Source organism: Thunnus maccoyii, chromosome 15 (assembly GCF_910596095.1).
Source record: "Thunnus maccoyii chromosome 15, fThuMac1.1, whole genome shotgun sequence".
NCBI classification, from domain to species: domain Eukaryota; kingdom Metazoa; phylum Chordata; class Actinopteri; order Scombriformes; family Scombridae; genus Thunnus; species Thunnus maccoyii.
The window spans coordinates 11,616,347-11,639,032 of record NC_056547.1 but is presented as its reverse complement, the minus strand read 5'-3'; the positions used below and the strand labels follow the sequence as shown (position 1 = coordinate 11,639,032).

General features: G+C 39.7%; 2 protein-coding genes across 3 annotated transcripts; one reads left to right on the top strand and one right to left on the bottom strand.

The window, feature by feature from the left end:
- Positions 1–48: 48 nt before the first annotated feature.
- skiv2l (SKI2 homolog, superkiller viralicidic activity 2-like) lies at positions 49–17,348 on the bottom strand. The gene is made up of 29 exons (XM_042435135.1): positions 17,270–17,348; positions 16,771–16,889; positions 15,463–15,584; positions 14,607–14,724; positions 14,274–14,388; positions 14,072–14,146; positions 13,908–13,961; positions 13,652–13,815; positions 12,886–13,053; positions 12,545–12,690; positions 11,899–12,045; positions 11,720–11,804; positions 11,508–11,614; positions 11,184–11,330; positions 10,970–11,066; positions 10,624–10,836; positions 9,699–9,809; positions 9,359–9,470; positions 9,109–9,227; positions 7,711–7,842; positions 7,243–7,380; positions 7,046–7,150; positions 5,473–5,608; positions 5,154–5,280; positions 4,445–4,655; positions 3,505–3,615; positions 2,649–2,867; positions 1,998–2,138; positions 49–576 (listed from the first exon to the last, which is right to left on the bottom strand). Exons 1-29 carry the CDS (start codon positions 17,280–17,282, stop codon positions 376–378), a joined length of 3,753 nt encoding a protein of 1,250 aa, XP_042291069.1. The 5' UTR covers positions 17,283–17,348; the 3' UTR covers positions 49–375.
- Positions 17,349–17,388: 40 nt separating this feature from the next.
- nelfe (negative elongation factor complex member E) lies at positions 17,389–22,640 on the top strand. Of its 2 annotated transcripts, none has more exons than XM_042435137.1 (11): positions 17,389–17,613; positions 17,907–17,989; positions 18,141–18,210; positions 18,629–18,774; positions 19,235–19,309; positions 19,874–19,911; positions 20,013–20,284; positions 20,450–20,594; positions 20,757–20,811; positions 22,097–22,199; positions 22,312–22,640. In XM_042435137.1, the coding sequence occupies exons 1-11, from the start codon at positions 17,490–17,492 to the stop codon at positions 22,386–22,388; spliced, it is 1,188 nt and encodes a 395-aa protein (XP_042291071.1). In that variant the 5' UTR covers positions 17,389–17,489; the 3' UTR covers positions 22,389–22,640. The 2 variants fall into 2 exon arrangements, with proteins under 2 accessions (XP_042291071.1, XP_042291072.1); XM_042435138.1 differs by lacking the exon at positions 17,389–17,613 and adding an exon at positions 17,666–17,832.
- Positions 22,641–22,686: the final 46 nt, after the last annotated feature.

Below are 22,686 nucleotides of genomic sequence, written 5' to 3'. Positions count from 1 at the left end.
TTCTGCTTTTAATTCAATGTTGACAAAAAAAAAGAAGACATCACATCATGTTTTTTTTGTTTTTTTTTTAATTCCTGTACAATAAATTACAATCCAGATTTCATTCCGACAGTCAGTACTTTGGTCTGTTTGTTAAAAATGATTCCCTTTTTCATGGTCAGGAATTTCTTGTAAACATCAACATTTTTTTTTTTTTGTAGGCACATACAGCACTTGTCAGCAGAAACCTCATAAAATATCTCTCTGTCCCCACCACCCCCCAACATACATCTCACACCTTTCACACAAAGACACACTTGGCTGCAGGCACCTCGGCATGCTCTCTCACATTCACCAGCGTCCCTTTCTCCCTCTCTCTCTCTCTCTCTCTCTCCCTCAGTGGGTGTAGAGGGAAGCGGTGAAGACGATGTCCCTGCGGATGGCCAAGGAGGCCTTCTCCATCTTGCTCCCCAGGACGGAGTCTCCCACGATGCGTGCAGCCTGCCGCACCTCCTTCAGCACCTCGTCCAGACGCTGGATGCAGCGGACCACCGTGCCCTCCTGGACGTCTGTCAGCTGGGCGATCTCTGCGAAAGGCTGGTGAAGGGACAAGCGAGGGGGGGGGGGGGGGGGAGAGAAGGAAAAAAAAAAAGCGTGAAATGACATGGTGAGATGGTGTGTGATGCAAGAGGAGGGTTGCGGAGGTGAGGAGGGAAAGCTCAGTAGCTTAAATCCAGAAGAAATTACAAATTCTGTTTGAATGTGTCTTAAAGATGTTAAACTATAATCCATTTTAGAATTAGATAAGAAACTAAATGAGATAAGCACTGAGATCTCATACTGTATACTGTACGGATAAGTATGGCGATAAGATATATGACTAGTCCATATTATTAAACACTTTGATTTTAAGATAGAGATTGTGAAAAGTTACGCACAAAAGAACCAGACTTTTTATCTTATATTACCAAAATATTGAATCTCTTTTGATGAAACTAACATTGAAACCCATTTACACCTGATATCAACATTCAATCTGCATCTTAATTAGAGCTGAAGCACTAAATTGATTGATTAACAGACAAGTAACAACAAAAAAATAAAAAATAAAAGCAAAAATGCAAAAATTCTCTGGTTCCAGCTTCTCAAACTTGACTATTTGCTCTATTATGATGATTTATGATCATGATTATCTTCTATGATAGTTAACTGATCATCCCTGAGTTTTGAACTGTTGGTCAGACAAAACAGGCAATTTAAACATGTCAGCTCGGGATTTGAGAAATTGTTACTCCTCTATTTTCTGTCTGTTTATAGACCAAACGATTCACTGAATAATATAGACAATCATTGGCAGATTAACAACGCAAACAATCCTCAACTGCAGCCTTCACCTTAATACTTAAAGGACCAGTTTTTAAGATTTAGTGACATCTAGTGGTGAGTTTGCAGATTGTAACCAACTAGATTCCCCTTCTAAGCATGTAGGACAATCTATTGTGGCTGTGAAACCCGCGAAAAACGCAAAAAGGCCCTCTCTAGAGCCAGTGTTTGGTTTGTCCATTCTGGGCTACTGTAGAAACATGGAGGACCTGCTCCCTCTGTAGATATAAAGGGCTCATTCTAAGGTAACGAAAACACAACGGTTCTAATTTTCAGGTGATTATAAACTAATGAAAACATACTTATGATTCCATTTCTGCCAACAGATCCCCCTAAATCTTACACACTGGTCCTTTAATACATTATCTGAATCAAATACCTTTACATTTATTCCCAATATTAATAAGTGCTCAGTATCTGTATTCTGCCCACATAACTTCTCAACATCTCAGCTTCCAGATGTTGTTTAGACATCTGGCCAATGTGATAGCTTTCTGACAGCAATGTGTACAATCACACCAGCTAGAAGTGCGTTTTTTTTTCCTCATTCAGATAAAACATCCAGATACAGATCGCATGTTAACACCAGATGTAATTGTGGCCAAAATCGAGTGCAACAAAGGGTTAAATCTCACCATGCCTCTGGCCCAGCAGTACACCACCTCTGTCAGGCCAAACTTGAACTGGCCTACAAACTCCTCGGCCGTCTGTGGTATCCCACATTCCCTCTGCAGCTCTCCGATACGCTTGGCCACTGACAGCACGCGATCGATACCCTGAAAGAAAAGGGGGGAAATAAAAGAGACAAGGAAAAGACGGGAAAGAGTAAGTTAACCTTGAAAGACACATCCAACTCTCACCTCTTGGCGCTATCACAGAGAGAGACAGCGAGCGGTTTGTCATTTATGTTCAAGAAATCTGTTTCACCGCTCTCTTAGGGCGGCAGGTCGCCACAGATACAGACCTCAGGTCATCACTAATTTAAACCCTCATAAAGCACTTTCATGTATCAGGGGCCGTTCACAACACACACCGACACGGCAAAGACGTATCTGACAAAGACGAGTGAATTAATAAGTGACTTGGGTGAGTCAGGTGAAGTGCCTTTGCTGTCTTTTCTGCAGGGGAATGATGTTATGCATCAAATCTGCACAAGTACGATGTAATACAATGTGAGTGTGTGTGTGTGTGAGTCACACATGGAGGAGGCAAAGTCTGTACACACACACACACAAAAATCATGTTCATGCTTTCTGTGCTACATGAAAAGACCACTTCCTTCTTACCTCCTGCAGCGTGTTGGTAATGTGCGGCTCCACCTGCGTGTTCTGTGTGAAGACCAAACAGGACAGCAGGGCGGCGCTCTCCTCGGGCGCCAGCGGGCTCAGGACGTTTTCGAACAGCAGCTCGGTCAGCAGCAGCTCGTGGCTGCTGATCTGACAGGCCACCCGACCTTTCAGCTGCACCGCGCCGCTGCTGTCGACGTACTGGAGGGACTGCAGCACCTGAGGCCGACAAGCAGGGAGATAAACCTTTTAGTCTGAACTCACCGGCATGCAAATGATTCATTAGGGCTGGACTCAATGAAAACACTACTTTAAATGGCATGTTAGAGATAAAAACTTTAAGAGAATAAAGTTTATAAGCTGAAGTCACGCTCACCTGACTGTATAAAAATGTGTGCGTCATGTCTGTGAGTGTCTTTATGTGAAAGGTGTGTATATATAATATCCCTTCTGCCAAATTTATTCAGACAAAAACAAACATTTCTATCACAAGAATATGGTCAAGGCACTTATAGAGAGTGTCTTTCTATGATTTCTAAGCAGATTTATCAATATTTATGAATGTTTATATCTCTGGGAAGTGTAAGTCACACTGAATGTAAAAAAAAACTCGAAGGAGGACGACATTTTTTAGCCAAACTGCCGCTCATCTCTCCCTCCGCGTTTGAAAATGTCCGACTTAAACAAACAAAAAAAACCCTGAAAGGATAACAGTATCTCACAGAAAGGACTCCAGTCAGTGATTTCAAAGTACTAAAATTAACTCTGTGGGACTGGAAAGTGACCTTATTCGGAAAAATACAAAATGCCCCGACAGAAGCAGGTCTGGGCAGCGAGTCAAGTGTCTAATCCAAACCTTGATCCTCTGGTGGTATTCAGGCAGCAGAGACAGAGACTGGTCGGACACCAGGAAGAGCAGCCTGTCCAGCTCCTCCTGCACACTCATCCTCTCCTTAACTCGAGCAAACTGAAACACACACACACACACAAACATACAGGTTACTTAACTCAAGCAATACTGCAGCACTTGACCTGATTTCAAGGCAACCAAAAAAGCAATGCTGCATTTTAGAGGAGAGGAAAACGTTGCCTATTGTACTCTTGTTGACAGCGCAGGGGAGTCTCTTGGAGAAAATGTTGCATAAACCCACCGAGGCCAATTACTGTAGACTAACAGCTTGCATTGTTGAGCATATTGCCCTAACCGCTGCTTCCCAATACCCACAATGCTGCATAAAGACACAAGGAAGTGTGAATCTACAGTGATGAGAGGAGACAATGATACAGCAAGTAAGAGCTTGTTATCTTGCAAAGTAATGAGAGAGCTTGCGTGTGAGTATGTGTGTGTGTGTGTGCAGGTGAGATGGCTCAAATGACACGCTGTGCCTGTGAGACAGTGATGAGCTGACTCTATGAGCCTATATGGGTAATTATAGACGCGGCCGATTCTCGCATCTTATCTCCTCGACAGGCCACCGGGAAGACAGGATACACGACACAAAAAGCAGAAATCTTGTGGTGAAGTTTGATGTCGTTATTGTGAAATTAGAGGCACGAAGAGAAATGATGGAAGATTAAAGGAATGAAAAGGGACAAATGAGAAACGGCGTCAAAAGGAGGCCAATTGCAAGTAAGTGTCTTATTAAAGGGTATGATGCTAATTAGCTGGCAAAACAATGAAATAAAACACTCGCCTCATCATTCAACTTGAAAAGAGCGCTTTCTTCAAGGACCGCCTCGGTGATTAAACGCATCAAGACATGCAAACACACACACACACACACACACACACAAACCTGCTCCGCGAAAGTCGGCGAGTGGATGCAGTTGAAATCTCGGAGGCTGTCCCGCAGCACACGGAGCCGCATGGAGTCTTCGACCACGTCGACGCTCTTCAGCTGGAGATCGTTCACAGGGTCAAGGGTCCCTATCCCGCTGGGGTTGGCCTCGGCCAATCGCAGGAGCTCCTGGGTTGCCGTGGAGATGGCCTGGCCGGGAGGGTCATGCCTGGAGGACGAGAGAGGGTGATGGAAGGTGAATAAGAAATGTCAAATAAGCCAAAGACAACCACCTGTTATCACATGATGACTTCCATTCTTTAGGTCATGTGACAACAACTACAACAACAACTAAGTGAGCAAACTCTTTACATTGAAGAAGACCATGAGATGTCATAGAAATCCCCCCAAAAATGCTAGTAAATGGACCTTGGGTTAAGATTTTTTGTCAAACAAATATAAACAGTTCAAGTGTTTTTATATACAGACTAGATAACTGTATAAAACACATATTTCATGTCACTACTTTGGCTCTTACGAGGCTGGAAAGAAGGACACATAAAAAGGGAAAATACTGTAAATGGAGATACTAGATTTGTCTCAATTAAAAGAATAATTACATAAAATGGCCCTCACAGAGTACCATATTTCTTGGTTTTAATACAGAGGGGACAATAAGACATTTCATTTTGCTAAAGAGAGACATCAAACATGCTGTTACACACACCTGAATCGTGGCTGTTGCCTCTTGTTGTAGTTGTCGATGATCCTGTCGGGAATCACTTTGAGGGTTTTCACTGTGATGGCAGTGATGTCCTGTAGCTTCAGCTTCTGCACCGTGTGGCTGCAAGGACCTGATGCAAAAAAAAAAAAGAAGCTCATTTTACTGCTCTGTAAAAGCATCAAGAAAAATCACAAAAATGCAAATGTGTGCGGGAGGTTTTAGAGAACGTGCGGCGCTCATGAAAACCGGGGGTTGGAAAGACGATTCAGCGCGTTAACGAGAGGAAACCAAAGTGTCTTTGTCAGCTCGTCCTTCGACCGACCTTCGGGTATGAAGAGAGCCGTGTTGTAGAGGTGAGGGAAAGCGGCGTTGTCGTCGCCCTTTCCTTCCCCTTCCTCGTTGCCTTTGTCACAGATGATGAGAGCTGTGAAGGTGCGGTTCACAGCGTCATTGGACACCTGGCACAGAGACGAAACAGGAAATAGGATGTCAGATGTATAGATATGATGACTGATGTAGGAACAGGCCTACAATGTTCACACAGATACAATGTCTTTGGCTACATGGCGGCTTAAAGCATAGTGACCCTACATTTCCTTTCTGTGTGGAGTTTGCACGTTAACCCCGTGTGTTGGTTTCGTTCTGGTGCTCCAGTTTCCTCCCGCAGCACAAACACATGCGGTTTAGGTGAGATTGCCTGCAGGTTTGAATGATTTTGGCTGGGTGTGTGAGTTCTGTAACAGACTGCTGACCTGTCCAGATTGTACATTTCCTTTTGCCAAGTGTATGCTGGGAAAGGTTCCAGCCCCCTGTGACCTCAAGCCCTGGGCATACTGGGCGTCTAATAAAGTAATTAACATGATTTTACTACAATTTCCTGTTTTCTTATTTTTGGAGACTTGTAATTGCTTTTTAATCATCCCTGACATTTTATCGTGCAGATAATATCAGCTTCATGAGTCTGTATCACTGCCTAACTGTTTAACTAGTGCCCAGTAACTGAAAGAAGTTTCACATTGGGCACATTTTCTGTCCTAAACACGTTGTCACATCCTGTTTTCACACATCTCCTCATATATATGTTAGGTAACTTAGTCAAGTGTGTTTAAATCCATAAATCTTAAGATGAAGGTATATTATTTATGTATAAACAGTCTATAAATTTCTAGCTTATTTTATTGTATTTTAATGCTGTGTTTGCCAATATTTTAATTTTAAATGTGTTTTATATATGTACTGCATATACAACGATGTGAAGAACTTTGAGCCGTATTGTTTGTATGAAAGGTGCCATATAAATAAAGTTAATTATTATTATTATTATTATTATTATTATTATTATTAAATTCATCTCATCACCTCCATATTGTTAATATATGTATATTTATATTTTCTAAGAAAAGCCTGCATATGGACATGAGTTATTATCTTATTATATCCTTCTTAGTATTGTTATCTGTTTTTTTTAGTATTGTTTTATCTGTTGCCTGATTTTGTTGCTTTTGTCTGCAACTTTTTATGCTGCTGTCTTGGCAACATCTCCCTTGAAAAACTTCAATGGGACTTACCCTATTAAAAAAAAAAGTTAAATAAATTAATAAAACAAATGCCTAATCTCTGAAGTCAGAGCATCAGGGCTTCTGTTTGCTCGGATTTAGCTGAAATGCAGAACTGCAATGTCCCTATCAAAAAAAAACCAACCAAACAAAAAAAAACGCATTCCTAATTTATATTCAGCACATCAGGCTGCCTTCGACATCTTTTTACACCTGGCAGGACTTTAGAAAGCAGTTCAGATGGATCTCTGTACAGTATGTCATGTTTAGAGAGTGTTTGTTTATTCATCTGTCGTTTCTGTTCGAGCCACCATGAAAAACTCACACACACACACATACCTGTAGGATAACTCCCAGGGCGTTGAGATGCTGCTTATTGTTGACTACCACGACTCGACCCACAGACAGAGCTTTTAGCCCATTGACAGACTCAAGCATAGCGCGCTGAAACAAAAGACAGCGGTCAGGAAATGCAGGAAAACAAGTGGGATATTAAAGTCGTACGAGTTTGTGCTTCATCGTGTCTGTTTGCGTACCTGCAGGGCTTCTGTGGTGGTCCGTAGCTCCGTCACGGTGTGGTAGTAAGACACCAGGTCTGACAGCTGGCCGTCTGTATCCAGAGGAGGCAGAGTGGACAACGTCTGCTTCAAATGGCTGATCCGCTTCTCCTGGGCCTAGAGCGGGAGAACGAGGAGGAAGAGGAAGAAGAGGGGAGGAAACGGAAACCTTTTATAACACATTTGTCAGCTGTCATGACTCAGGAAAGATGCGAGAGAGAAGAACGAAGAGGAGGAGGAGGAGGAGGACAGGAACAGAGATTAGAGAACAATAAGAGTCAGCAGCTTTAACTGTGACAGAAACATCCTGGAAAGAAAAAAAAACATCCTCATTTTCTAATCTTCACTCCTCTTTCTTCCTCTTTTTTATGCTGAATTTTACAGTATTGCATTTATGAAGCGATTACATTTTGTTGTGTTGGTGTGTACTCTAGAGGTGTTTGTTACCTGAGTGTCTCTGTGGCTCTCAGAAAAGCTCCTCCTCATCATGTCGGTCACACGGAGAGCCTCCACACGCAGCAGGTTGAGGATCATAGTGTAGGTCAGTCTGAACTGGGACTGGAGGATGGTGGGTTTACCCTGGAACACACAAACAGGATGTCAATTAAAAAGAAAAGAAGTAAGTACAAAAAAAGATAACATTTCCCCATATGGATCCTTTTTCTGAAGCCATTTTCTATCTTTTGTCTCACTAAACCACAGACAACTTTATTCATTCTCAGATTTATTTGAAGCTGTTAATTTGAGGATTAATCTCAAATTAAGGATTAAACAAACAACACAAAACAATCAACATCAACAAAACACACACACACAAACAGAGCTCTCACAAATCTGAAATCTCTGTGACAGGCATCATCTGCACAAGAAATAAAATAAATTAACAACTGTCTGTCTAAATAAAATTGTCAATAATACTATTTATAACTAAAAGAGTAAAAAAGGAAAAATATATATTTATAAAAACTCTTTTGTTTCTTCAATTTCTCAATTTACTGGTGTAATACATAAATGCACAGATCACTTTAAGAACATCTGTGATATTCTCTATTTTTGTTATTGTCAACATATCCTATGATGAAACCCAAAACCACAATGTGTTGGTTACGTCTGTCAATACTTTCCAACTTCCCTACACTCTCTGTTACCCATTCGTTTCTACTGAAGACATACATGTAAATCCTTAAACACAGCTCACCAATTATATAAAAAAAGGCTAAAACAGCTGGGTACTGTAGCTTTTAGCAACATTGTGGCTCACTGGTGTGTTTTTAATAGTTTCTGGACAACAATGAAGGTCTACAACACCGAGGAATAAGCTCTATCCTTCTTTGGCTACACTGGCAACACTTGTTAGCAGGGGTTTGTTGACAATAACAAAAATATAGAACATCACTGGACTTATCCTTCACGGTAAAATTACTTTTCCTGCTGATCTGCAATGCAAGCTCATTCACTGAAAACGATTAGGAAAGAATAGAGTACTAGTCACCATATTACAAGTCAAGAAGACATATAATAAGTCAAGAAGATAAAGCTCCTATCAGAGATTCATTTCTGTTCAGGAGCTCACTGATTAAAATCGAAACAATGATCTCCACAACTGGCACAGAGGGAAGGTGAGTTAAAACAACCCATTCATCTATTTAATTAAATGTTAAATGAATAACCCAGCATGAAACACAGCCAAAATAAACAAGAGGTTGAGATCTGCTTCAAGAGGTTAGAAATATCAAGAAATGTTGATCGGAAACTTGCAGAAGGAGATTTGATACCACACATAATGATATATATATGTGTGTGTATATATATATAAACCCTGGTGGCAAACATGGAGAGCCTCACCAGCATCATGACATGCAGATCCGACATGTCGTGAACGCCCGCTTTGCAGAGAATAATGACGGTGCCGGTGGCGTCCAGACCTCTCCTGCCTGCTCTTCCCGCCATCTGAATATACTCACCTGAAAGCACAGGTCAAAATATAAAAAGAGATATTAAAATTCTGTTGTTTTTCCCCCAACTCCCATTCATCCTCGGAGATGAAAGAGCATAATGAATGCTGGTTCAGATGAAAAGAAAGAGAGCACCGTACCGGGCAGCAGATTTCTAAAGCCGGTCCCGTCGTGTTTCCTGATGCTGTCGAACACCACGGTCCTGGCAGGCATGTTTACTCCCATTGCAAATGTCTCAGTGGCAAACAGCACCTGGAAAAAACGATGACAGGATGTAGAAGGACAGTTTTAAAGGGCAACATGTATTTGCAGATTTTTTTGAGGTAGCATTTGGACACGTTTGGTCATTTTGGCATATATTTATGATTTGATGCCACAGAATTATAAAAAAAAAAAAAAGTGCAGTTCATCTAGGGCTATCAAGTGCTCATAAATACGTGTAATATCTTCTCTTCACCCTGCTGAACCAGTCTAACTCACCTTTACGAGACCTCGTGAGAAGAGCATCTCAATGACCTCCTTCAGTATCGGCAGGATCCCGCTGTGATGGACCGCTATTCCTCTCTTCAACAGGTCCCTCATTGTCAGGATCTGAACATGACATTTTTAAGTGTTAATATCACACGTTACGGTTGATTTTTATTGTTAATACAACATTTAAAAAGGTCAAATCTACATACATGTACCTGTCAGCCCTGATCACAAAGTAAATAAGCATGACAGAAGAGCATCAAATCTGTTCCAATTATGAAATTATAAGGAAACTTGTGTTAAACCAGCAGCAACAATTTAGAGCAGCAAGTAAAATTGGGTTTATACAGAAAAAAGTTTTTTTTTCTTGTGTGTTTTTATGTATTTTTACTTTGTGCATGTTTTCAGTGCTCATGTTAGCTACTGTTGTACAAATCCTTGCTGTGCTTTAACATAGATTGTTTAACATGTGTCTCTGTTTGCACTTTATAATCTTGTTCAGAAAAGTATAACAAATATACTATGGATTAAGATTTCTATCACACAGATGCTCCATTTGCCCAAATTAGATTCTGTTTAACCGTGAAAAAAAAAGAAAAAAGAAAACACAGAAACTGGGAGATACACTTAGCTCTGGATAGGTGTGCATCGAGTATACTGTGTGTTTTTCAGGTGGTGAAAGTGCATTTAAGTGTTTTAGACCATAAGTTTGGGGACTGAGGGCAGACCCACAGACTGGCAAGGTTTCTTCGAGTTTTTAGTTACTGTTTGTAGCCAACAACACATAAATTGCCCAGTGCAGCAAATAGAGAATCTTTTCTTATCTCTTCCTTTGTGAATAACATGCTATACCTAAGGGAGGTGTCTGTACAAAACAATAATTAAACAGAAACATTAAAAAGAAATGATCATCTATACATTGTGCGCTCTGTACCTGAGGCAGCTGTCTGTCTCCTCCTCGCAGGCGACTCAGGCTCTTCTGGAAGAACGAGTGGATCTCCGCCTTCTCTATGGAGGTGGTCATGTCCATGGACTCCAGCGAGCGGGCGTTGTCGTCACAGCGCGTCCGAGAGAAGGTGAACGCGACCACGGGGGTCTGCTGCCGCTGGGACAGGAAGTGCAGTAGGCTGAGCCACACCGCTCGGTCCTGGAGGGCAAAATACGGAGAGGGATGAGAGTATGGAGGGACAAAAACAATGAATAAATTACAAAAAACTAATTAATAAAGCATATTATGGGTAGCTTTAGAGTCTGTTAGAGAAAGGAAGGGAGGGAAATACCTGACTAGCTGTGGTGTTATGAGAAGTGTTTTTCGTGCCAAAAGTTTGGGCGTGTTTACTGGTGCGCTCCTTCTTGGCATCAATAGCTGCATAGTACCTGAGCAACAAACACAACTCGCTTTATGAGGAAACAGCTTTCCGTGTGACTAAAACAACAATAATCAAGTGAACCATCTGTTCCTTTTAACCTTGAGAAATGAGAAAAAAGTTGTACCCTTTAGTGAGGAAATTGCCCGTAGGATCCACCAGGAGGAACATCTCTTTCTGAGTCTTAGTGCTGTTTCCAGTGTACAGATGATGCTCCAAAGGCACAGGTCTCTTCAGTGTGCTGATCACATAAATATGCCTCTTCTTAATGCGACTGGGTATGAAAGTTGGGAGAGGGGAGAGAGGGAAATGTTCAAAAACGCAATTGATATTAGGATCTTGTGCCTCGTTTTTTTTTTTATCAGTTTTGTGTATGTTTCATTAAAAACGATCGTAAGCTTTACTGTTGCTTGACAAGTTGTCGAGTGTGTGTCAAGTGTGGAGCACCTACCCGATCCACTCGCTAAACTCCAGGGCGTTTGGCACTGTGGCGCTCAGGAGAATGATGCTGACATGATCGGGAAGCATAATCAAAACCTCCTCCCACACAACGCCTCTCTGAGGAAACAAAAGGAAAGTTAAGAGAGGAGAGGAAAATGGTCATTCTTGATTATTATAACATGAAATCTGATAAATGAAGGATACAGAGAGCAGGTTCCTGACCTCGGCATCGTTGATGTAGTGAACCTCGTCGAAGATCACCCACTCCAAGTCTCTGATGACCTCTGAGCCGTTGTAAAGCATAGACCTGAGAGAGGTAAGCGAGAGCAAGAAATCTAGAAACTTTTTTGGTTAAAATAAAGCAACATGACTCTAATATTTGTAACAAACAGCCCGAGTACCTGAGGATCTCAGTGGTCATGATGAGGCATGAAGATTCAGGACTGAGCTGGACGTCGCCCGTCAAGAGTCCAACGTCCCCGAAAGTGTTCTTAAAGTCTCTGAACTTCTGATTAGACAAGGCCTTTATAGGGGAGGTGTAGATGGTCCTATCAGAAGACACGATCGCAAAGAGAGTCAGATTATGATTTGGATATACAAAAAGTACATGAAACAAGTATTAGTAAGATATCTTAGATCCTCAAAATAGACAAAGTCATGACTGTGTCTTGTATGTTTGTCTTAAGTACTGTTTTTGTCTTTAAAACATTAAAAAATATATTCAAAAAAAAGAAATAAAGAAAAAAACCTGAGATATCTACATATATATTCTAATAGCATATATGAGGTCACGTTTAAAACACTACTATAAATAAAAGTGTGATCATTTAAAGCCACTATGAGTAGGGTTTGAAAATTTCTGACTTTGGTGCCCCCCAGTGGTGGTGTCAAAAACTGAAAGCAACAGATCGACGAATTGTCTCATTTTTCTACAAATAAACAAACAAACAAAAAAAAACAGTATGCAATCAGGATTTAAAAGGAGCTACTATCACATCAAAGTCTGCACATAGCGGCTTTAATTCAGTCGTAGCAGCATATACACACCTTGTCATGTGTTTCTGTGAGAGAGCGATGGCATATTCGGCCACCACTGTTTTGCCAGCTGACGTGTGCGCAGCTACGAACACAGACTCATGTGCTTCCAGCCGCAGCACAGCCTGTTTCTGGAAAACATCCAGCTCAAACGGCCACTGGAGCAGAGGAGGGAAACAGAGGAGTTATTACCAGATGCTTAGCCAGTACGGAAAGTGCCACGACTCACATATATATTTACATATACACAGAAACAACCAATAAAACAGGAGAGACCAAATGACTTTTTTTAATAAATTTGGGACAAATGGAGCAAACAGAGGCACAAAAAGACATTAGAAAACTATATGTACCTTGAAAGCAGGGTTGGGGATGCGTTTGTAGAAATCATCGCAGGGTGAAGTTATGTCAACAGGGATGGCCCATTTCTTATTCTCCACTGGCTTCTCCACTGGCTTCTCCTCTGGCTTTGATTTCTCATCTTTTCCCTTCTCTGGGGGAGAGGAGGATGACACAGCATCCTGAAAGTGGAAAAATAGAAACCAGATTTCAATCCAGCTCATGTTTGGCCAGAGGCAACAGCATACTTAGAGTTTAGGTTTTATAAAAAGGTACGGCTGGAAGAATGTGATTGAATTTAGTTTGCAAAATTAACCATCTGATGTATCTATACAGAATCACTTCATTACAAGTTGAATATCTGTCATAAACAAATTTCTTCTTCATATGTTAAATGTCCATCTGTGAATCCCAGCAATAAACACTTCCTGCCTATGTACAGTGTATTTTATGGACTGTATTTTCATCTCATTTTGTCTCTTTGATGAATTTATGACTTAATATCACCTTTATGAACAAACTCATCACAGTTAGCTTAACAAAACATGCATTTAATGGACACAAAATTCTACAACACCTCCATGTATCCAGATCTCTTTTTAATATAGTTAAATGTAAGTTCAAAAAGCTAAACATAAATTGACTTGCAATTTGCTTCATTTCTACAGTGACACCATGTTGATACATTTAAAATCTGAAAAAGAAATTAAACCATTAACAGCTAACTAATTATCATGGGTGAAGAAATGCATGTCAGTTATTAAAAAGTAAATGTGGTACCTTGATGCCCAGGTCTTCAAGGCTGTTTGTTCTGGGTAGTTTAGGAGCTTCCTCACTTCCTTTGCCTTCCTCCTTCGCCTCTGTCTCAGGTTGCAAGTCAGGGATGCCATCAAATGTGGACAGGAGGGACATGAGGTTGAGCTCTGCCTTTGCCGTCTTGGCATCTTGAAATTGGAAAAAAAAGCCCAGAAATGAATGAAATAGTAATTCGTAATTTTGATCCCTGTAAGCAAACTGACAAGATATCCAGACAAACCTTTGTCAGCGAAGTCCATCCCCGCTTTAAATCCAGGAGGGACTCTGAGTAAATCTGTGGGGGAAAAATAACAACCATAAAGAGCTGAAATAACTGCAGAAGTCTCACCATTATTTTACAAAGCTGCGAACCAAATTCAAATTAAAAAAAAAAAAAAAAATCACCATTCTCAAAGTCTATGTCCTCCTCCAGCTCAGATTTCTTCTTGATTTGGTCCAGAGTAAGTTCCTCCATACCTCCTGTGAAGTGGCGGAGGTAAATAAGATCACAGATTACAACCAATACATTGCAAAATAATAAGGATGCAGGGAAACCTCCTCACTTTATCAACTCAAAGTGGAAATTTTGTGAATGAATCTATCTCACCTGGCTGGAAGGGGTAGTTGGTGTTGCTTCCTCGAAGGCTCTCTGAAGGAGGTCCGGGTTGTCGTTGCAATGACAGCGAGTTCTTCGCTGAGAGACCAGTGTTCTCCAATAGCACCTAAAGGTGAATTAAAGAAGAAAAAGACCCATATACATCTAAATAAACCTTTAACTGGTTTAAATAGATACTGCATTGGCCCAAAGGAGGTATACCTCAGCATCTCCTTCTTAGTTAGAGCTGATTTTTAAAACTGGATTACATTATGCTTTGTAAAAAAAAAAGAAGAAAGTAATAACAGTACGGTTGGAGAGTAGGATGCTGTTTATGTGAGTTACCTCTGTGAAGTCCAGCAGCATCCCTGTGGTTGGATCTCTGATGACGGAGAGCTCAGAGTGGAGCGGAGACGGAGCGCACTTAAGCAGAGAGTCGACATTAACATCTCTCTGAGTCACTCTGGAGGAGACGACAACACAACTATTATATCTTATTCACATATAAAGTATGTAGTTATTAAGTATTCTTATGAAACAAATTGAATGATTTGAAATTAATTTGAAAATCTTGATGAATTTTTCTCATGTGGATTGCTGCTAATTAAGTAATTTGTTGTTTTAAACACCAGACATCGTATTTTTAATTATCTGTTGTTTTGGTCTTGCAGCTAATAATGTTTGTGTCTTTCCTCCACTTTCATAATTACATGAGATGAGGAGTTTAATTATTAGTGATTAAATGATAAAATTTTAGTTGTAAAACTTGAAAGTTATTCACTAATTATCATATCATGTTGTTCTTTATGTTGTTTTCATTTTTATTCTATACACTAGCCATTTTGTTTAATTCCCCTCAGCAGGTACATTTGAAATAGATTACCCATTTGAAAATACAAAAACAAAACAATAAAAAGGTCATTTTTAAGGTCAAACCTTTATATACAGAAACCACATGATATATCTGCCAACATAAATTATCTGCATTTGATTAAAAAAAATATGTTTTTTGTATTGTTTTATACAATGGGTACAAAAATCAATTATACACGTAGAATGACAATACATGCACATTAAATTGTGCTTCATACCAAATATAAGCAACTTGTACCCCCTCTCAAGAACATATTGGTGAATATTCTAAAAAATACTGTTTACTATTTAAACAGTCAGTGGTATGATTGTCTATAGGAATACATACTTGAGAAACTTCTGAAAGGCGAAGTCTGTGTCATGTATAGGAAGCCAGGCAGGGTCCCTTAAAAACTGTTTCTCCACTTCTGTCTCCAGGTTCAGGCTGGTGGGGGGCAGCCCATGGGGGAGCTGCAGAGAGAAAGATGAGATCAGATATTCAACTGGAGGAATCTTGATGAGTTAGCAGTCAAAAACACAAACAATGTAACAGTGACATGCCAGGTTGAATCACATGTACTGTAATACTCCTCTCTCCCTCCCTCAAGTTTCTTTTCGATCTCTACTGCCGACTATCTGCTAAAAGCAAAATACCAGAAAAATAATATAATAAAAGAATTCAAAAAGTGACTATTAAGAGTTAGACAGTGCAAACTGTCAACACTGCTAAACAAATGTGTGAAAAAGTGTCACTTTTCTAATCCGATCTGGAAAAAGATGCGATAAAAATATGAATATCTAAATGACGTTTAAAACTACTCAACAGTATAGGCACAATCTGTGAACAAACTGTAAACAAAAGGGTAGCCTCACCACCCAAAATCAAATAAATAAATGTTTATACACCCCACTTAAACCTAAGTTTTCAATTTATATTCATAAAAAAAAAAATCTGAAAAATTCCTTGTTATGTCTAACAAACAGTCTAAACCCCAATGATATTTAGTTTACCATCATGTATGATGAAGAAAAGCATTAAATCATCACATTCGAGAAGCTGAAACCAGCAAATTTTTGGCATTTTTGCTTAAAAAAAAAAGACAATGACATGAAATGATTATTTGTTTAATGAAATATTTGCCAATTAATGTTCTATTGATTGACTAATTGATTTATAATTGCAGTTCTAATAACATTGAATGCTATTTCTTTTGCAAGTGTTGGCAGCATTTGCATGAGAATGTTTCATGTTTTTCTCTTAAAGATACACAGTGCCGTGCCAATGTATTAGTCACTTTAGATGTTTGGATTCTTATCCATGATGCAATACCATCAGAAATGTGTCTGATTGGTCCAAACTGTATTCTGCAGCATGACAATGACCCCAAACATACAGGCAGAGTCATAAACAACTATCTTCAGCTACAAGAGGAACAAAGAGTCCTGCAGTAGATGGTTTGGGCCCCACAGAGCCCTGATCTCAACATCATGGAGGCAGTCTGGGATTAGATGAAGAGACAGAAGCAACTGAGACGCCTAAATCCAGAAAAGAACTGTGGCAAGTTCTTCTGTGGATTAAGATTACACTGCAGAGACAGACCAGATAAACATGCACACAGCCCTGGATGTATGGTCTGTATTCCTGCTTCATACTGACCGTACTCTGTGGAGCTAAAGGCTGACCGGGGAGGGGATGCGTGATGAGTTCAAATCTGCCAGAGCATCCCATCTCCAGCAGGGACAGTGAAAGGTCCATGGGGCCCGGAGGGGGCACATCTGCAGAGAAGAGAGAGCATGAATGGGCCAAACCAACACAATAAGGCTCCACATACATGAAGGGTGCAACCAAGAAGATGCAAATGCTAAATTAATTTAACCCTTTTAATTATTTTCATGTGTTCAAGAAAGACGGAACAGACATTATTAGAGCATTGGTAGGTCAGTAATTAGCTTAATACTAAATCTATGGGCATGAGGCAGCTGAATGGAGCACTGATTGACAGCGAGCTCGCCCTTTTAGCCACATCATCATCACCTTCATCATCATAATAACACATTAAGCTACACCAGCGATGCATGTTAGCAAGATACAACGTCTTTAAAAATTATTATGCTTTTAAGGCGTTGGCTTGACATTTAAAAAACATGCAACTTACTTATTCTGTCCATGTCTCCCTTCTCGCAGCTGGGAGCTAAAAGTTGTTGCCACCAACTAGTTGTCGCCCCGGAAGTTGCTAGATGTGACAAGCGGAAGTGGCTAGTAAGCTAAGCTAAAGGCAACAAAAAGGATAAAAGTGCGTGCAAACTGTTAACACGGCACCTGTTTTTAATACAGCAGCCTAAAATATATAATTCATTTTTGTATTAAGGCGGCATATGATTTCATATGCTTTGCTAAATGCGTTTATTAACATTTTTGTTGCAAAAAGAAGCGAAACGCCACAAACTGCTGCTACGTCACATTCACGCGTCGGTGTTTTTGTTGAAGTCGGTAAATCTGGTAAGACAATGAATTAGATCATAACTATTAAATGTTTTGTGAAGTGGTTGCAAGAAACAGCTTTGGTGATGTTTATCACTCAGGCAGACAGGAAATTTACTTTCTGTGTTTTCTAAGTCAGCTTCATTTTCTTGGAAGAGGGCTATGTTTTGATTTCTGGTTAGCTAATCAGCTAGCTCACTTAAGCTAGCAACTGTGAACGAGTTGAATTATTTGCAGGTTTGTTAGTGATTATTTAGTGTTAGTAATCCTGTATTTGTTGCCACTTGTTCATGCCGTCGTCTGTGTTGTAGCGGTTATCATGGTGGTGTTTCCAAGTTCTTTGACGGAGGAAGAAGAGGCCCTGCAAAAGAAATATGCTAAACTCAAGAAAAAGGTATTTATGGATTGTGTGTGATCATATTAACCACATTGAAATAAGTGTTATTGCCAGGAAAGATTTTGCATTTAGTTATTTTATTAATAATGATATAAATTAGCACCTGCCCTCAATCCATCCATTATTCTTTTTTTAACTGTGTCCTCAGAAAAAGGCACTGCTCGCCCTGAAGAAGCAGAGTTCAACTAACCAGACAAACCAGAGTGGACTGAAACGAAGTAAGTGTAATAAATGCTTATTTATGTATTTCAGCTCTAAGCTTTATTCAGCCAACTAAAAGACATTTAACTCACCACCAGCACTTCCAGTGTGGCTACACGTTGTTCAGAAGAATTTAAAAAGCAAATTAAAACACAGTGATACAAGAATGGAGGTAAATCATTAATATTCTGACCATAAATATTACAAATAAATGGACAATAGATAAAATACATTTGCCTTGCTTGCATATTTGTGCATTTGTACTCACTCAATTTGACCCAATTTAAAGTAGAGCATATTCAGAAGTGAAATTTTTATTCCTGCAAAAGCAGAATGGCCACTGCTTAAATATGAGATATGCTGAATAGTTACTAAGAAGAGACAGAATCAAACATCTTGAACACTTATTTACTTCACACTTTCCCCTCATCACAGCATTGTCAGACCAGCCTGTCGTTGACACTGCAACAGCGACAGAGCAAGCAAAGATGCTGATCAAGTCGGGCGCCATCAGTGCCATCAAATCAGAGAACAAGAACTCGGGCTTTAAACGCTCTCGAATGCTGGAGATCAAACTCAAGGTGGGATATAATATACAGTATGAACCATTAACTTAAGGTTATTTGTGGTGGTGCCAAGAAGGGGACATATAGTCATGTAATGGAGTGAAGTGTGCCATTAGAACATAGAGCGGCAACAATTAGTCGATTAATCAATTATTTGCCAACTATTTTGACAATTGATTAATCGTTTTAAATCATTTTTTAAGAATCACAGTCAAAATTCTCTGATTTCAGCTCCTTAAATGTGAATATTTTCTGGTTTCTTTAATCCTTTATTATAGTAAACTGAACATCTTTGGGTTGTGGACTGTTGGTCAGACAAAACAAGACATTTTTGGATGTCAACACATTAATTGATAATAAAGATAATCATTAGTTGCAGCCTTATTAATATGTTATATTTTGGTATTCGTCTTAAACAGGGTCTTCCTTTGTTTTGGTTGCTCATGTATTTTTTTTTGCTCTTTATGTGTCACAGGACCCTGAGAAAGGCCCAGTTCCTGCTTTCTTACCATTCCAAAGGAGTGTCTCTACAGATGAGGAGCAACCTGAGGTATACAGGAGATAAAGCATGGAAATTCAATACTGCAGAGCATGAGTCACTTTGTGGATTGGTCAATAGGTTTCTTTCTCATGTTGCATTTGCATTGTTGCATATTGTTTGACTGTATTTACATCTTGCTGTGACACACATAAAGTTAAGTTTTGCTTTCAGAGCTCTTATGTGGAATCTTTGACCTTGCAGACTCCAAGCAGTAGTATAAAAAAGGACGCATATGCTATGTTCTATATACATTTTCATATCAAGGCAAGCTCAACAGTTTGAAATTTAAAAAATAGGTCTAGTGTTCTGTGTTGCACTTGTGCTGGCAACCAAAGATGCAAATTATTATTGGCTGGACTGCAAAAGCGGGGCCAGTCCTATGAACGTGAAAGTCTGTGACTGACTGACTGAGTGATGAAGTTACACCATTGGTTGGCTGAATGCCACCACTTCCTGTATCTGTTTTAAATCAAAAGCCCTCCAGCGTTTCATACAGGGTCCAGCCATTTACTAAGTTTTGACCTAGTCTTGTTTTACTCTGATGTTATCAAATTTGTTTTGTGCTTCTTCTAGTCTGCAAAGAGAGCCCACAGGAAATCTCTGTATGAGAGGTAATGTTTAAAATCCACAAACAATAAGTAAAACACTGTTTAATCCACTGAATCTGTGTGAATCTCTTGGTGTAACATCATTTCCCCATGTGCCCCTGCAGCTTCGTCAGTTCACGTGACCGATACCGGGACGAGGACGATGGAGGCGGCATGTCATCCAGCCGTGAGATGGACAGGGACAGAGAGAGAGACCGTGACCGAGAGCTGGACAGAGAGCGGGAGAGAGACAGAGAGAGAGACCGGGACAGGGAGAGAGAAAGATGCAGGGACAGAGACAGAGACCAGGACCGTGAAAGAGACAGAGAACGAAGCAGAGAAAGGGAACGAGACCGCAACATGGACAGGGAGAGAGAACGAGATGGACCGTTCAGACGTGAGTAACCATCTTCTGTTCATTAGTGTCCCGTACTTTACAATTTGCATTAAATTCCAGCAGTCATACAGGGAGAAATTCACTGATAGTTAATTAAAAATCTGGAAAGGGATTCATGGTTCATGCAAGGAAATGTAATTTTTCTCCTTTTGTTTTTATTCTCAGGGTCAGATTCTTACCCAGAGCGAAGAGGGGTCCGGAAGGGGAATACAGTGTATGTTTACGGGTCTGGGCTTGTTGAGGACAGCCTGCGCTCTGCTTTCGCTCAGCATGGCAACATCATCGACCTCTCCATGGACAACCCCCGCAAGTATGGAACAATTAAATTAAGCTATGTGCACATACTGATCATCTTTACCTACTGCTCTACTATAATCCACTATCTACTTTATTATATGCTACACAATCCTTTCCTGTTTCTGTTTTATTGTGGGATACAGCTCTGATTTGTGGTTTCTGGTCCTCTTTCTAGTTGTGCATTCATCACATTTGAGAAGATGGAGTCTGCAGACCAGGCTGTGGCTGAGGTTGGTACCAACCTAGATAAAATTTAATTTGGAATAATGTAAATGACATCTTCCATAACACAGCAACAAACAAGCAAAGGACTTGGCAAAGAAATAAGAGTATGCATGTAATTCAGAGTAGAATAGGCCCTCAGCCGACCAGTTAAACAGTGAAACAATTAGTAGGAATAAATAAATAACGTGTGTGTTGTGCAAAGTAGTCGCAAAATAAATAGAAAAGTATTTAATTAACTGAGTTTGTCCAACATAATCTAATTAGATGCTAGATCTGATTGTAAGTATATTTAAAAGAAGGGTAAGATTCTGACCAAGGATGTTTGTTGCATATCTCCTCTTTCTCCCCTTATTTCATGTTATCTATAATAGAGGCATAAAAATAGGCACCAAATGCCCAAAAATGTGCAGGCAGCGTCAAAAGTTTTAGAAATCCTCCATTTTTGCAGTTTCTATTGAAATGTATGTAGTTTAATGTCTCAACGTAGTCTGAAATTAAAGCATAGAAAAAATAAGTAATTGGAGTTTAAAAAAAAAGAAATCATGGAATCTTTTTAACAAATTTTAATCAAAAATTTTGACTTTGGACAGACATAGAGGTTTGTAAGTGATCAACAAAAGTTGGGACACTTATAGGAATTGTTTGCATCAACTTTAGATGCTTAATTTACTTAATTGCTGCAGAAAAGATGTAAATTGTAAATCTATTACATGATTTCTGAAATAGCATTTTTTTGAAAATCATTTTTACATTATTCACAGTTACTAAAAACAATTACATTATTTTTCAGCTTTTGGTAACCTAAATTTAAAAAAAAAAAAAAAGTTTTACCTCTGACAGTTTACTCTTTACCTGTATACCATGTAAGATTATTCACTGGACTTGAACTGCTTGAATTTCAATAAAAACTGGAAAAATTAGAGTGTTATAAAACTTTAGACCAGTAGTGTATGAAAAAAGAAAAATCAAGCGTAGCATTAGGTCGAGAAGTGCACTTAAATGGCTTAAGTGGTTTCATTCATACTTCACAATCACTGACTCATTCATCAGCTGTAAGTTTATCAGCTGACTAGTAACGTTCAATCATATTCATGCAGGTGTACAGTCTGTCACTCTGCTGATACACTAATAACTGCTAAGTTTTCGTACTGACTTAATGTTCATGTATATGGTTAAAGGTGGGATTAGATCAGGAAATGTTGACATTTAGAGACACCCTGGAGTTGTGGGGATTCCCCGCTCAGGTAGCCTGAGCTAAACTAAACTCATCGTGCTGTTTTTGTCTCACAGTTGAATGGAAGCACGGTGGGAGACATTCACATCAAAGTCAGCATCGCCAGGAAGCAGCCTATGCTGGATGCTGCTACCGGCAAATCTGTCTGGGCTTCTCTGGGTAAACGCAGCACTCTAACTGTTTGTTTAGACATCGATCAGACCCCCCGTGTGTGTCTGCACAACATGGTTTAACCTTCACCACCGTCTCTCTCTCTCTCTCTCTCTCACAGCTGTGCAGAACAGCACGAAAGGTTCCTACAGGGACAAGAGGAACCAAGTTGTGTACAGTGAAGATTTCCTGCGATGAAAACAAAATGGACTATTGTTTTTGTATTTTGGCTTATAGCTTTTCTTTTTTTTTTCTCTTTTAATGACCTGTTAGGTTTGCTGAAGGTGTTCATGTTTCAAGATAAATACAAAACTTTCTTGTTTTCTTTTGAATACTAGATCACTGTATTTCACATGACGACTGGTATGTCATGCTGTGTGTGGCAGCTTTGCTCATAAAACTACAGATCTTGTTCTGTGGAGCTCAATAAATAGTATCCATACGTTGTTACTTTGAGTGAAAGTTTCATGTCAGAGTGGGAACTGTATCCGGTATT

What these genes read in the sequence shown, in the direction of transcription:
- nelfe (XM_042435137.1), top strand. Translation starts at nt 17,490, where the DNA reads ATGATTTCATATGCTTTGCTAAATGCGTTTATTAACATTTTTGTTGCA. An exon ending in CCAGAGTGGACTGAAACGAA is followed by an intron (nt 18,211 to 18,628) that starts GTAAGTGTAATA and finishes CCCTCATCACAG; the next exon opens with CATTGTCAGACCAGCCTGTC. An exon ending in ACGAGATGGACCGTTCAGAC is followed by an intron (nt 20,285 to 20,449) that starts GTGAGTAACCAT and finishes TTTTATTCTCAG; the next exon opens with GGTCAGATTCTTACCCAGAG.
- skiv2l (XM_042435135.1), bottom strand. An exon ending in CAACTACCCCTTCCAGCCAG is followed by an intron (nt 14,147 to 14,273) that starts GTGAGATAGATT and finishes GCCACTTCACAG; the next exon opens with GAGGTATGGAGGAACTTACT. An exon ending in GGCTCTCTTCATACCCGAAG is followed by an intron (nt 5,281 to 5,472) that starts GTCGGTCGAAGG and finishes TTTTTGCATCAG; the next exon opens with GTCCTTGCAGCCACACGGTG.